The 15,771-nt window shown below is 40.1% G+C and overlaps 1 protein-coding gene across 1 annotated transcript in view; it reads left to right on the top strand.

Moving 5' to 3' along the window:
- ASPM (assembly factor for spindle microtubules) overlaps nt 1-15,771 on the top strand; it is a 60,128-nt gene that overhangs the window by 15,343 nt on the left and 29,014 nt on the right. The window contains 14 exon segments of the mRNA NM_001206506.2: nt 394-489; nt 1,229-1,375; nt 3,361-3,606; nt 3,883-3,950; nt 6,504-6,645; nt 8,178-8,308; nt 9,086-9,261; nt 11,268-11,413; nt 11,502-11,587; nt 12,018-12,088; nt 12,090-12,240; nt 14,145-14,352; nt 14,455-14,597; nt 14,717-14,845. Of these exon segments, the coding sequence (NP_001193435.2) occupies nt 394-489; nt 1,229-1,375; nt 3,361-3,606; nt 3,883-3,950; nt 6,504-6,645; nt 8,178-8,308; nt 9,086-9,261; nt 11,268-11,413; nt 11,502-11,587; nt 12,018-12,088; nt 12,090-12,240; nt 14,145-14,352; nt 14,455-14,597; nt 14,717-14,845 (1,940 nt within the window).

The raw sequence follows: 15,771 nt of genomic DNA, 5'->3' as shown, positions 1-15,771 counted from the left end.
GGGCTCCTCCTATACTTCTGATGTAATGTACTGTGATTCTTTCTACTCCTCTGTTCTGGACCCAGAACATCCTGAGGGCGGGAACCACATCTTTCCATTCTGCATTCTCAGCACCTAGTTGTATATGTACATACACACACACACGCACACACACACAGTGAGCTGGTTCAATCTCAATCGTAGCTTCTGTCAACACAAAATACGTTGTAGTTTCTGGTCTGTAACTTCCAGACATAGGTTTTATTTACCCAAGTTCATACCCTGGCACATAGTGGTTACTCAGCATCTGCTAAATGGATATGATTTTGGAGAGTGCAAATTTTAAGTTGATAGCAGTTCACTTGCAGAATTTATTTTACTTTTAAAATGCTATTCTTTTTTGCATGATTGTAGATTCATTAGGATACAGAACTCCTAAAACAAACAGAAGGACAAGACCCTTTGTTCCTGTGGCTCAGTCTAACTTGACCTTCATAAAACCACTAAAAGGCAAGTGTTTAATATCTTTAAAGTCTATGAAAAACTGACACTGAATGAAACATTAATCGCATTTCAAATGGAAATGAATTGATTTTTTTTAATGGAATAAAAGCCTTGAAGAATTGTTAAAGTATGTGTCCCAATAACAATTAGGATATTTTCTCAGAGTTCAATGAAGTTGACTCACTTTTCTTGGGATTTTTAAATAACCAGGAGGTACTGCCTTACTTTTTCTCTCTTACTTTTACTATATTTTATAGCCCAAAATGGGCTTCCCTAGTAGCTCAGCTGGTAGTGAATCTGCCTACAATGCAGGAGACCCCAGTTTGATTCCTGGGTCAGGAAGATTCCCTGGAGAAGGGATAGGTTAACCATCCGGTATTGGGCTTCCCTGGTGACCCAAATGGTAAAGAATCCACCTGCAATGCAGGAGACCTGGGTTTGATCTCTGGGTTGGGAAGATCTCCTGGAGGAGGGCAACCCACTCCAGTATTCTCGCCTGGAGAATTCTGTGGACAGAGGAGCCTGGCGGGCTACAGTACACGGGGTCACAAAGAGTCGGACATGACTGAGTGACTGAGCACAGTGCAGCACACCCCAAATGTTTTCAACTACTTCCAGCAGGAAGTAGAAAAGCAAACGTCGTTCAGTGTCTCAAAGGTGTTCTTGCTGACGATAGTCTATTGCTATAGATTGTATAATAATTTAAAGGAAAAGTTTTTATGCCTTAACCTAACTGTATTCCTAGGTATACCTAGACATCCAATGCCGTTTGCTGCAAAAAACATGTTTTATGATGAACGCTGGAAGGAAAAGCAGGAACAGGGCTTCACTTGGTGGCTAAATTTTATATTAACTCCTGACGACTTCACTGTAAAAACAAATATTTCTGAAGGTAAACATGAAGTTAATGTTTAAATTGGGTAATACTTTCTTTGTTTTAATGGGTCATTTTTAACATGATTTTTCCATTCTTTTAGTTGTACAGATTTATTGGGCTTCCCTGGTCGCCCAGATGGTAAAGAGTCTGCCCATAATGTGGGAGACCTAGGTTCAATCCCTGGGTCAGAAAGGTCCCCTGGAGAAGGAAATGGCAGCCCACTCCAGTATTCTTGCTTGGAAAATCCCATGGACAGAGGAGCCTCGCAGGCTATGTAGGGTCGCAAAGAGTTGAACACTACTGAAGTGACTTCACTTTCACTTTCACAAGTGTATCATAGTGTAGTACTTTGGCCACCTCATGCAAAGAGTTGACTCATTGGAAAAGACTCTGATGCTGGGAGGGATTGGGGGCAGGAGGAGAAGGGGACGACAGAGGATGAGACGGCTGGATGGCATCACTGACTCGATGGACGTGAGTCTCAGTGAACTCCGGGAGTTGGTGATGGCCAGGGAGGCCTGGCGTGCTGCGATTCATGGGGTCGCAAAGAGTCGGACATGACTGAGCGACTGATCTGATCTGATCATAGTGTAGTTCGTGGCACAGCACACTAGGTCTTTAACACGAATGCTCATTATTGTGCAGGTGAGAGAATTTTGTGCTGTAAGCACTGAACTTCTTTTTTTGCTCATCAGCCAGTGTGATTTCCAGCCTTGCCAGTGAATGGGTTTTATTGTAAGACAGATTCAGTCTGCATTAACAGAGACATGGCTGCCTAGAAACCCAGTCCAGTCTTAGCTGCATCAATCAAGTGGAATGTCCTGCGGATCGTTTTGTCTTGTATGGCCTGTTAGGGGTATTGTCTCTGTTGGACCCTGTTTAAGATGTTTGTGGCCAAGTATGTAATGATGAGAGGTCTAAAAACCAGTGGGTATGAGGAATTTTTAAAATATTTCACTGTAGTTCTGGAAAACAGAAAAACTCAAAGTATGGAATGTGATGGAAACATGGTGTTCTTCAAATATTGAAAGGGTTTTCTCCTGAGACAAGGAAGATTCACGTGTGGTACTCTCTCATAGAAGTTACAGAGATCAGTTCAACTCCAGATAAGGAAAACCCCTTTAAAATACTTAACTTGCCCAGGCATCACACAGGCTGACTTTAAGGGGGACGATTTCCCTCTTGCTGTAGTGTTCCAGCAGACACTCGTCTGCATTTGTTAGAGAAGTTTGTATAGGAATTCTACCTTTGATTAGGTACTTTTCTTTTTCTCCAAAAGTAAACAAAACATGATTTTTAGTTCTTTCCTTGAGAGAAGATGTGCTCTATGAAAATTCAAATTGCATTTCAAAATTTGACTTTAACAAATCACATTCTTTTTTTTAACCTTTATTAATTTATTTTTAAATATTATTTCTATTTCTCTTTGGAATAGAGAAATATAACTTTTTTTAATGTATTCAAGCATATTGACTTTTTACCTTTTGGATATTTTCCATTACTTTTTTATTATTATTCTTTTTAAATTTATTTTTAAAATTGAAAGATAATTGCTTTTAGTATTGTGTTGGTTTCTGTCGTACACCAGCATGAATCAGCCATGGATATATGTATGTCCCCTCCCTCTTATACTCCCTCCCAACAAATCCCATCCTTTAGGAGTTTATCTTTTGATAAAGCGTATGGAAGCAGAGAAGCCAGCTAGGAGGCTCTCTCATGAGTCTGGGTTAGAGGAGATCGTGTTGGAACCTGGATGACAGTGGTTATAAGAAATGGTTAGATTTGGGATACAGTTTGCAGGTACAGTCAACTGGTTGTGACCATAGGACAGCTGAAGCTTCTGAGTGAAGGATGCCACCTTCACTTTGAGGTGGGAAGGAGAGGAGCAGGCTGGAAGGCACAGGGACTAGATCCTGTCTTCAGCTGCGCTTATTGCTAGATTTTAAAGTGTATGCACGTACTGGTTAACCAGAACTGTCCTTTCTTTCATTTTGACCCAGTAAATGCTTCCACTCTTCTTCTGGGAGTAGAGAGTCAACATAAAGTAAGTGTCCCGAAAGCTCCTACCAAGGACGAGGTGTCTCTCAGAGCTTACACCGCCCGGTGCAGGCTGAACAGGTTGCGCCGTGCCGCGTGCCGCTTATTTACTTCTGAAAAAATGGTTAAGGCTATGAAAAAGCTTGAAATTGAAATCGAAGCTCGGCGGCTAATTGTTCGGAAAGACAGGCACCTCTGGAAAGATGTGGGTAAGAAGATTATAGAAATCTTGAGATTAATTCTTTAAAAACACTCTAGAAATTTTTTTTTCAGAGTCAAATATATACATGGTTTCACTTTGCTACCTAAAATTTCACAAACTTAAACGAGATCATGTACATATATAAAAGAGTGGAAGTATACTTTAACATATTTCATATATGTGATGTTCCTTTTTGGTCTCTGATTTCTGTCCATGAAATTGTATTCACTGTCTCATATTTGATTAGTGGTCTGAGCTTACTTGCATTTCATATGCGTTTCAGGAGAACGCCAGAAAGTCCTGAATTGGCTATTGTCATATAATCCTTTGTGGCTACGAATCGGCCTAGAGGTAAGTACACCATTCAGTTTTTGAAAAAAGATACTTTGATATATATATATATATATACACTTCTAGAAGATTCTTTAATAAAATGATGGTTTCAATTATCAAATTATTTGGTTGCTTAATCTCTCAGTATGAAATTTAAGGTCCCTTCATAAATGCTCATTAGGTTAACAGACTCTGTCATTCTGTATTACTGCCATCTTGTTACATAGCAGTTTTCCCGTTAGTTTCTTACATATATAAAATTTGGTACCAGATGTAATAACAAGCATAGTTAACTCCTTTCTGAGCATTTACCAATGACAATACTGTTGCTGCTGCTGCTGCTAAGTCGCTTCAGTCGTGGCCGACTCTGTGACCCCATAGACGGCAGCCCACCAGGCTCCCCCGTCCCTGGGATTCTCCAGGCAAGAACACTGGAGTGGGTTGCCATTTCCTTCTCCAATGCATGAAAGTGAAAAGTGAAAGTGAAGTCGCTCAGTCGTGTCCAACTCTTAGCGACCCCATGGATTGCAGCCTACCAGGGTCCTCCATCCATGGGATTTTCCAGGCAAGAGTACTGGAGTGGGTTGCCATTGCCTTCTCCGAATGACAATACTAGGCTGTTTAAAACACATTAAATACATTTTCTAATTTAGATCTCCATAAAATCCAGTGAGGTATTTATTGTTATTCCAACTTCACTGACAGAACAGAAGCTGAAATGGTAAGTGACCTGCCGAATGCCAGTGAAGGGCCAGGACTGGAATCCACACCAGTCTGAAGTCATCAGAAACATTTAGATGGAACACTACTCATGAAAACATCAGAATTTGAGTTTTTCACATGTTGTATGGTTCAATAATATTTAGAATGATAAAACTAACTGAATTAGAAAGCCACTAGGAGTTGAGTGTTAAAGATATTCTTTTATTCCAGCCCTCAGTGTTTCCATTTCCTTTAGTCTTTTACTGGTGAACTCTTATATCTTGTTTAGGCTTTTTACCTTTGTCATGTGGGATATCCCATTCTTCAATTTTTTCTAAGTTTTTGAATAGAAAAATCTTTTGTACTAAAGAACAATCTTTACAATAATCTGTCTGTTTATCAGAAAATTGAGCTGTTGAGAGAATGAATGATAATCCCACTATGGTCACCCAACTAGACAGTGAACTTGTTAAGATTTCCTACTTTAATTCTTATTTCAACTGATTTGAAATTCAACTTTTCATTTCTTTCAATGAAAAGTTAATCAGAAAATTATATATCAACTGGCTATGGTTCAGATATCAAAGAGTTCCAGAACCTCAGCTAAAGTAGAACCTGTCTAGGGCTTCCCTGGTGGCACAGATGGTAAAGTAGGACCTGTCTATTTGGGGCATAGCTCTTTTGTGGCAGAGGTAACATGTAGGAGAGTTAGAAACATGCAATGCCCTTTGAAACTTCCTCCTAGATGTAGTGTGCATCACCTCATCCATAGTTCTGCCCACAGTGCACTATCTGTCCAGACACAGATGAGGCAGAAATATTTATTCTTTCACAATACATACAGCAAATCTATGCCATTTGGTGGGAAAGGGGACTTCTAAAGGGAAGGGAGGAATGAATAATTATAAACAAAACATTGTACCATCACACCTTAGAATTCTGTTAGGGCATGACCTTTGAGGATCTTAAGAAGGCATCACGTGCCAAAAAAATAAAGTAAAAAGACAAAATGTCTCTGTTTTGGCAGATATTAGTATTTTTTATGCTTTTCTCTAGTTTTATTGATGTAAAGTTATAAAATACAATTTGATGTTTGTAGTTTTTTCTAATTCTTTAAAAATCATTAACAATCACATTGATGTTAAATTAATAACATTTTAATCCTTGATTATATACAGATCTGAACATCTCAAGTTATTGTCTTAGATGATTTACAGATGGTTTTCCATTTGTTAACTACTCAAGCATTTAGAATTACTTAGGTGTCTGTTGTACCTTCATGATACACTTGCAGGACGTGCGTGCATGTGTGCTAAGTTGCTTCAGTCGTGTCTGACTCTTTGCGACCCTATGGACTGTAGCCCGCCAGGCTCCTCTGTCCATGGGATTCTCCAGGCAAGAATATTGGAGTGGGTTGCCGTGCCCTCCTCCAGGGGGTCTTCCCGACTGAGGGATCGAACCTAAGTCTCCCATGTCTCCTTCACTGGCAGGTGGGTTCTTTACCACTAGTGCCACCTAGGAAGCCCACTAGCAGGACAGTTGTCATTAAATTTGAACAAGAGGCCTACATTTGCTAGTTCTTAAAAGAAAAAATTGCAATATAAATATCACTTGTCATATAATTTTTAAGAACTGATCTTAGTCCTGAACTTATCTTAGTCCTGAACTTTCTTCTCTTCTTCACTGTGAAGAAGGGTGCACTAAAAATTGCACAAAACATTACATGTTCAGCCCATCCTCATCCTCATCTCTCCCAAAGGAATCAGAACCTCGCCAGTTCCTAGACCATCGTCATCTGTCCCTCCCCTCTGCTTCCCTGTGCCCCGAAGAGAGAGCACAGCCCTGACTTGGGCTTGGATTTCTTTTCAGACGATATACGGAGAACTGGTGCCTCTGGAAGACAACAGTGACGTCACGGGGCTGGCGATGTTCATTCTGAACCGCCTGCTTTGGAATCCTGACATCGCAGCCGAGTACAGGCACCCAAGTGTCCCTCACCTGTACAGAGATGGTGGGTGGCTCTGCCTCCGTCGTGTGCTCCCCACGCTGTGTGCAGAGGGCATCCTGTCCTCATTCCTGTCTCTGTTCCGACTTCACCTTCCAGAGAAACTGGTGTAAAAGGCCTCTCTCTCCACTGCCCTTTCTTTCTACGACCTGCGCCATTCCCCATCTGTCCCCCACCGCTATTCCCCTATCGCTGTTTGTGCCTGCTGTCTCTCCTCGCCACCTCACAAGCAGGCCTCACGCCCTGTGGAGGTCACGTCTGTCTTAGGCTGCCACTTGCTGTTTTAGTATTCTTAGCCCCTGGGTCAGTGCCTGCGGTGCTCATGACGTAGTTGTCGTGTGAAGCTAACCCAGTGTCTTGCTGTGTCTGTGCCCCAGTTTCTTCCATGAACTGGAAACGTTAAATAGTACCTGCCCCATAGAGGCGTCGTGAGCCTTAAATGAGCCTGTACATGGAAAGCCTAAGACAGGCAGTGTGCTCCTGTGCTTATTGCTGCTGGTTTGTTCTAGCAGATTGTAACTCTCCTACTTTTACATATAACTTGTTTTTTGTTTAATTGAGGTATAGTTGATTTACAGTGTTATGTAAGGTTTCAGCTGTTCAGCATAATGATTCATAATTTTGAAAGGCTATCCTCCGTTTACAGCTTTTATAAAATATTGGCTATATTCCCTGTGTTGTACAATATGTCCTTGTAGCTAATTTATTTGATAAGCTATTATCAAATAAGCTATTATTTATTTTATCGTGATTTGTACTTCTTAATCTCCTCCTCTGTCTTGCCCCCACCGCTCCTCTCCTCGCTGGTAACCGCTGGTTTGTTTTCTGTATCTGCAGGTCTGTTTCTTTTTTGTCATATTCACTAGTTTGCTTTATTTTTTACATTCCACATTAAGTGATACCATGCAGTATTTGTCTTTCTCTCTCTGACTTATTTCTCTAGCATAATGCCCTTCAGGTCCATTCATGTTGCTGCAAATGGCAAAATTTCATTCTTTCTTATGGCCGAGTAGTATTCTATTCCACACATGTACATACATGCACATATACATATGTATACACCACATCTTCTTTATCCGTTCTTCTGTCGATGGACACTTAGGTTGCTTCCACATCTTGGGTATTGTAAATAATGCTGCTATGAACATTGCGGTATATGTATCTTTTTGACTTAGCGTTTTCATTTTCTCTGAATATATACTCAGCAGTGTAATTGCTGGATTACTTGGTAGTTCTCTTTTTAGTTTTTTGAGTCATCTCCATACTGTTTTCCATAGTTGATGCACCAATTTACGTTCCCCCTGCCAAAAAAAAAAAAGGTAAAATAAGGAATTTTATAGACTTACAAAGAATTCCAAGATAATTTGACTTTAAAGTATAGGACACATCTCAGGAATCCTTAGCAGGAATATATAGACCAAAAGCATAGCAGAATAACTAAATATAGAAAAATATTTCATCAACCCCCCACCAAGAAAAGAAAACCAAACTTGTCTTACATAGATGAATGTGCTATGCCTTTTTGTACTTTATTTCAGGTCATGAAGAAGCTCTGTCTAAGTTTACATTGAAAAAGCTATTATTGTTGATTTGTTTCCTTGATTATGCTAAAATCTCTAGACTTATTGATCATGATCCTTGTCTCTTCTGTAAAGATGCAGAGTTCAAGGTATGGTTTTCATCTTATATATTTTATTTCACATATAAGACTTTTGTCTGTTTTTATTGTGTATTTTCTCCTCAGAAAAAGTGATTTTCCCAAAGAACACTAGTCTGACTCTTTGCAACCCCATAGACTATGTATATACAGTCCATGGAATTCTCCAGGCTAGAATACTGGAGTGGGTAGCTTTTCCCTTCTCCAGAGGACCTTCCCAACCCAGGGATCTAACGCAGGTCTCCTGCATTGCAGGCGGATTCTTTACCAGCTGAGCCACAAGGGAGCCCAATAGTTTTTATCTTATATTTTATATTTCACATATAAAATTTTGTCTGTTTTTATTGTATATTTTCTCCTCAGAAAAAGTGATTTTCCCAAAGAACAGTACTCTGAAGTAGAACAGAAATGCCTGCCCAGTAGTTCGAACCCTGCCTAGCTTGTTGGTTGACATTTCACCAGTGCGTCATCCTAGCTTTGCTTTGAGAATGAATGTAACTGTGCTTCTGAGGAATTAATTTGGGAGAAAATTTCTTTCCTAATTTAGTATGCTATCAAATCCTAATTTTTAGAGTTACTATTATTTATGAGCCCTTTCTTAAAAAGTCTTAAATTGGAAATATTGTGGAAATATATGAGGTTTCCATTGTTACCATATGAAACTGTCTTTTTATACTACTGTTAATTTTACTTTATTTCTATATGCGCAGAATGATTTGAAGAATTTGTTTTTATTATAAACAGAATGATGATACTGGATTATAATACCTTCTGTTTGTTTCTCCATAGGCCAGTAAAGAAATTCTTCTGGCTTTTTCACGAGATTTCCTAGGTGGTGAAGGTGACCTTTCCCGTCACCTGAGCTTACTGGGATTTCCTGTGACCCACGTCCAGATGCCTTTTGATGAATTTGATTTTGCTGTTAAGAATCTTGCTGTAGACTTGCAGTGTGGGGTGCGTCTCGTGTGAGTATAAGAAATGAAATTATGTCTCTCCCTAGAATAGACGAAAATTTTCTGGAAGACACTTTTTTCTAACATACACAATCCCTCTTGGTCTTTATGTAATGGGATAAATCTAGGGTTTAAAAAGTTGGGGTAAGTTCAGGAAAATAGTGTAAATTTTAGGCCAAGAAACCTTGTCCCCTATCCACATTTTTCCCTGCTGGCAGGTGATGAGGTCTGAGTAGGAACCACTGATGCCCCAGAATAGGAGTTGGGGAAAGCATGGGGCTAATTAAACTATAAGACTTAGCACTTTATCTGCAGTGATTTCATGACTTCTACATCATTTGAGACCAGTTTTATTTGTGTTAACCATGTTGCACATGTAAGGATGAAGATCTGAAATTAAAAGACACTTGCTCCTTGGAAGGAGAGCTGTGACAAACTTAGTGTATTAAAAAGCAGAAACATCACTTTGCCAGCAAAGGTCCATATAGTCAAAGCTATGGATTTTCCAATAGTCATGTATGGATGTGAGGTTTGGACTATAAAGAAGGCTGAGCACTGAAGAACTGGTGCTTTCAGATTTGGGTGCTGGAGAAGACTCTTGAGAGTCCCTTGGACAGCAAGGAGATCAAAGCAGTCCATCCTAAAGGAAATCAACCCTGAATACTCATTGGAAGGACTGATGCTAAAGCCGAAGTTCCAATACTTTGGCCACCTGATGCGAAGAGCTGACTCACTGCAAAAGACGCTGATGCTGGGAAAGATTGAGAGCACAGAGAATGAGATGGTTGGATGGCATCACCAACTAAATGGACTTGAGTTTGAGCAAACTCCAGGAGATGGTGAAGGACAGGGAATCCTGGTGTGCTGCAGTCCATGAGGTCACAAAGAGTCGGACACGACAACAACAACACGTGAGAAGTGAGATGAAGATACGGCGTGTTTTGCCCAGGTTTTACCCCGCAGTGGCAGTGGGCATCAGCTCCCGACATCCAGCTTCGTGTCGCACGCGTTTCCTCACTAACACACTAGAGTCCTAGGCACTGGCTTTGATGTGACAGCAGTGAGTCACCACTGCCTGCTTTGGAAGGAGCGGCCTTTACACTGTATGTCGGGTGGCTTCTTTACAATATGTGACTTGAAGGCATCCATCTTGTTTCTAAGAAACTCTCTAATTTATATTATGTCTGACATTTGTGAGGAAGTTATCATTATATCTTTGTGAATCCCCAGTTCTTCACAAATAGGATACATGGGACTTCCTTTGGTAGTTTAGTGGTTAAGAATTTGCCTTGCAGTGCAAAGGATGCAGGTCTGCCAAATTTTAACCAGATACAGTCATTAGTTGGGCTCGATCTTTCTGTGGAAACAGTGATTTTTGTCTAGTGTAAAACACTAAATGATATTAGGAGTTTGAATTTAAACTGTGGTATAAATGATTCTTTAAGGTAGGCACTCAAACATTTTTGCTTTACCTGGTATAAATATAAGACAATGGCTTCGTCGGAAACTGTAACAGTGGGGTTTAGTTCTGATCTTAGTCTTGTCATTACTAGTTGTAAGATCACGGGAAATTTATTTTACTTTTCTGGGCTTTGGTTTCTTCATATGCCAAATATGGGATAATAATTGCCCGACTGTGGGATTTGCCATGGACAAAATAAGAAAAGGACTAAAATAAGAAAAGAAAGCGCTTACCTGATGTGTAGAACACTGGAGTCCCTCAGTCAGTGTCCGTTTTCCTTTCTTTTCCCTAAAGAGCCTTGTTCTTCTGTTTCTGTGTGCATTTGTGTGTGTGCATCTTATTTCCCATTCTTACATTCTGTTCATAGACCTTAACCCCCAGGCTTAAATGAGAAATAACTCTATTTACTTAACTATGGAGTAACAGTTTTGAGATCTTTCTAACCTAAAAACCCTTTAACTCTGGAAGATTGATATGGGTGATTATTTAAATGAAGTTAGTTTTTCCTGCATGTTTTTATCTTAACAATTTCATGTGGCAATCCCTTCACTGTTAGGCGAACTATGGAACTTCTCACGCAAAACTGGAATCTCTCAAAGAAACTCAGAATTCCTGCAATAAGTCGTCTTCAAAAGATGCACAATGTTGACATCGTTCTTGAAATTCTTAAATCACGAGGAATTCAGCTGAATGATGAGCATGGTAAAAACCAAGTAACGATAAAAGTTTTCTTCTCACTGAAAATCAAGTTGTACGTACTTTGTGCTAATGGACTCTTTTCCGTTTGCAGGAAATGCAATCCTGTCTAAGGATATTGTGGACAGACACAGAGAGAAAACCCTGGCGTTGCTCTGGAAGATCGCGTTGGCTTTTCAGGTATTGTACATTTGGTGCATTTTGTATTTTTTGTCAGTTTTCAGTATTGACTTATAAAAGTCTTTTGTGTCAAATAAAGACTAGCTGTAGTAGCTGTTACTTGCGAGACTTATTCTGTCCCAGGAACTGTGCTAATGGCTTTATGTACACTCCAGTCTAATCCTCACAAGGCCCCCAGTAGGTCACTATTGTCATTTCTTTATAGGGGAGGAGACTAGAGCTAAGGGTTCCTCGCTGATGGGACACAGACAAGATCAGATCCCTGACTTAGGTGAACACAGATCCCGTGCACTCAAGCACTTAAACGTTCCATGACTTCCTTGTAGACTGTGTTTGTCTTAAAAAAATATTGATAGTAGCAGACTTGAACTTTTGTGGGCCAAAAATAATGTATGAAAAATATGGTATTTATCCTCTTTTTGTATTCCAGGTGGATATTTCCCTTAATTTGGATCAGTTAAAGGAAGAAATTGACTTTTTAAAGAACACACAGAGTACGAAAGAAAACGATGTCTGCACTGTCATGCCGTCCTGATGCTGTTATCAGTAAAAAGAGAGATGAAAGGCATAGCGGCCCCTTTGAACAATGCAGTGAAAGCGTAAAGCTGCTGATGGACTGGGTAAATGCGGTCTGTGGCTTCTATAATAAAAAAGTAAGTTCTGTGATTTTGTTTTAGCCTAATTTCTTTAAGCAAATTTTGGTTAAAATCAAATAAACAGTGCATGAAATATTTTCTTTAATTTCTTTTCTTTAATGTCATATAAGGTAGTAGAATTTTATTACTATATAGATCATTTATACAGATATTTTTATATGATGTATTTTATATATGTATATATTAATATATAATAAGTAACATATAAACATGTAACAATTACATAACTATAATGATACATCTTATACAGATTTATTATGATAATACAGATGCTAATATAATTTATATTATAAACAATACAGTGTGTTAATACCAATTAAAAATTATAATAATAATGATAATGCATTTCTTTTTTTCTTTTTTTTTCTTATTGGAGTATAATGGCTTTAGAGTGTGTTCATTTCTGCCATACAGCAAAGCGAGTCAGTTACATGTATACCTGTATCCCCTCTTAGTTAATATGTACAAGCAAACTTTTCCTCTAATGAATAAGGGTGCCATCACATATCTAGTTTCATCAAATCTGTCACCAATTGTGTAATGAACGATTATATTTTATGTCTTACTAGGGGAAAAAATGCCCTAGTTGGTAGTCTTAAAAGGAGATGCTTGCATAGAACTGGGGCACCGAAGGATCATATCCTTATTACAAAGTGAAGTTGCTCAGTTGAGTCTTTGCAACCCCATGGACTGTAGCCCGCCAGGCTCTTCTGTCCATGGGATTTTCCAGGAAAGAACACTGGAGTGGGTTGCCATTTCCTTCTCCAGGGGATCTTCCTGACCCAGGGATCAAACCCGGGTCTCCCACACTGTAGACAGACTCTTTACTGTCTGAGCTACCAAGGAAACTCTTATTACAAAGGTGAATGCAAACAAACCCACCATCCACAAAGGGACATTAGAGGACTTTGCCCCCTGGGTAGAGAGGGAGGAAATAGTCTGAGTTGTGTCTTTTATAATCATTTGTTAGATTGATCCTCCATTGCTATATGAAATGGAGGATATGTATGTATGTTTAAGTATAAATACATATATTTATATGTCTTTAATACACAAACATATATGTATGTTTAAGTATAAATACATGAAAATAAATGGTCCTGATGCATATGAATAACATATCCCATAAGGAATGTAAAACAGAAAAACTGTCAGATATATGATCGTCTGTGTTTTAAGTAAGTACTAGAGAGCCCCAAAGACCCTGGTGCTGCAGTCCTGCATCCCATGCCTTTCTCTTGACTCCAGTCCCTTGGCTTTCCTAGGTCCGTAGACACAGTGCTCCAGTCACTGCCTGTCTTCACATGGCATTCTCCCTATGCGTCTTGTCTCTGTGTCTCTCTCTCTTTCTCATAAGGGCACCAGTCATGTCAGATTAAAACCTCATCTTATTCCAGTGTGGTCCCATCTTAACTGGTTAAATCTGCAATGACCCTATGTCCAAACAAGATCACATCCTGAGAGTCTGGGAAGGACATGAATTTTTTGATGAACACTCTCCACCCAGCACAATGATATAATATTTTAGAGGTGAGAATTTGGCCATGAATGTGGTAGTATACAGTATAACTTCCCAGGTGGCTCAGTGGTAAAGAATATGCCTGCCAATGCAGGAGATGCAGATTTGATCCCTGGGTCGAGAAGATCCCCAGGAGAAGGTGATGGCAAACCCACTCCAGTATTCTTGCCTGGGAAATTCCACGGACATAGGAACCTGACAGGCTACAGTCCCTGTGTTCACAGAGTCAGATACGCCGGAGCATACACATGGTATTACAGTAGGTGCTGCTATAAATTAGCACGCCGTCCTAGCTATTAAAAGGAAATACGGACTGTAAAGCCACCAGTACCTGTGTTCTTACCTAGATACCGTCCATTCTTTTCCCGACGTTTCTCACCAGGTGGAGAACTTCACGGTGTCCTTCTCGGACGGCCGGGTGCTGTGTTACCTGATCCACCACTACCACCCTTGCTACGTTCCTTTTGACGCCATATGTCAGCGAACCACCCAGACCGTGGAGTGCACGCACACTGGTTCCGTGGTGCTGAATTCATCATCCGAATCTGACGGGAGTTTTCTGGATTTCTCTCTTAAACCACCTGATCAGGGTTAGTCCCTTTCAGTTAATTTACTCCTCCAGTGTTCTCACTGGCCTGTCTGATTTCTGGCCCTCGCAGTATCATCTGATCTCTGTTTTTCTTGCATTGCAGAAAATACTTCAGAACTATACAAAGAACTCCTAGAAAATGAAAAGAAAAATTTTCAGTTGGTTAGGTCTGCAGCTAGAGACCTTGGTGGAATACCTGCCATGATCCATCACTCAGATATGTCAAACACAATCCCTGATGAGAAGGTAAAGTAAAAGTTCCTTAACAGTAATAACTCTTAGTAATCAGAGTCTCAGATGATAGGAAGTCTCATGCTCTCTGTCTCACAGAAACTTCTCTCTTCATCGTTTATGTTCTCTCTTAGGTGGTGATTACCTATTTGTCATTTCTTTGCGCGAGGCTTTTGGATCTTCGTAAAGAAACGAGAGCTGCTCGACTTATACAAACAACTTGGAGACAATATAAGCTAAAAAAGGATCTAAAACACCATGAGGTACTCCTCAAAAATGAAGTGTGTGTGTGCCCAGCCACCCAGTCATGTCCAGCTCTTTGAGACCCCAGTGGACTATAGCCCACCAGGCTCCTTTGTCCGTGGGATTTCCCAGGCAGGAATACTGGAGTGGGTTGCTATTCCCTTCTCCATGGGAGCTTCCCCACCCAGGTTCCAACCCACATCTCTCATATCTCCTGCATTGGCAGGTGGCTTCTTTACCACTGAGCCACCTGGGAAGCCCAGTCAGTAATGAAATACTGTAATGTAAATTGTTCATAAAATGTCAGCTGAATGATTCTTGATATCCTTTTTACATTTTACTGACGTAAGAAATTAGTGAGGTAATTTTCATGATTGTGTATGTTTCGAGTAGGGGATGCATATTTCTCCCTAATGTCCAATGTTTCCTTCACTGGGTATTTTTTCCAGGCTTTGTCCTCCCTTTCACTCTGCTCCAGGGGACATGGAATAACTTACGCACGTTGTGAATTTGTGAAAAGTAAACTGGGGTTGTCTGACTCATTTCTTCCCTCCCTCCTCTTGAACTCTGACGTGCCTCTGGGAAATAGGAGCTTTCCTTTCCTTTTTCGCCCTATACTCTGGGAGGCTTGCCCCCAACCAGTGCCTCTCTGGCCTGGGTGTCCCCTGCCAGACTCTGCAGTTCGATTAGCCAAGCTCATTCTGTCTGCCATGAAACTGTCTTCCAGGCTATCGTTTGTTAGTTTAAAAGTGGCATTTTGGTTTCCATCGCTTAACTTCTCAGAACATTTAGGACCCAAGCTCAGGGAGAAAGGTTGTCCCTCTGTGTCCCTGATAGCACGAATTTTGCATTAACATAAAATAAGTGTTTTCTTGAGTTCGGAAAAAATGTCATTTTTCTCAATGTTAGAAATGGTCTCCTTGGTCAAACTGAATAAACTATTTTA

This window comes from Bos taurus, chromosome 16, assembly GCF_002263795.3.
Source record: "Bos taurus isolate L1 Dominette 01449 registration number 42190680 breed Hereford chromosome 16, ARS-UCD2.0, whole genome shotgun sequence".
In the NCBI taxonomy this organism is placed as follows: Eukaryota; Metazoa; Chordata; class Mammalia; order Artiodactyla; family Bovidae; genus Bos; species Bos taurus.
The sequence above is the reverse complement of the archived record's forward strand: the minus strand, read 5'-3'. Positions and strand labels throughout refer to the sequence as shown.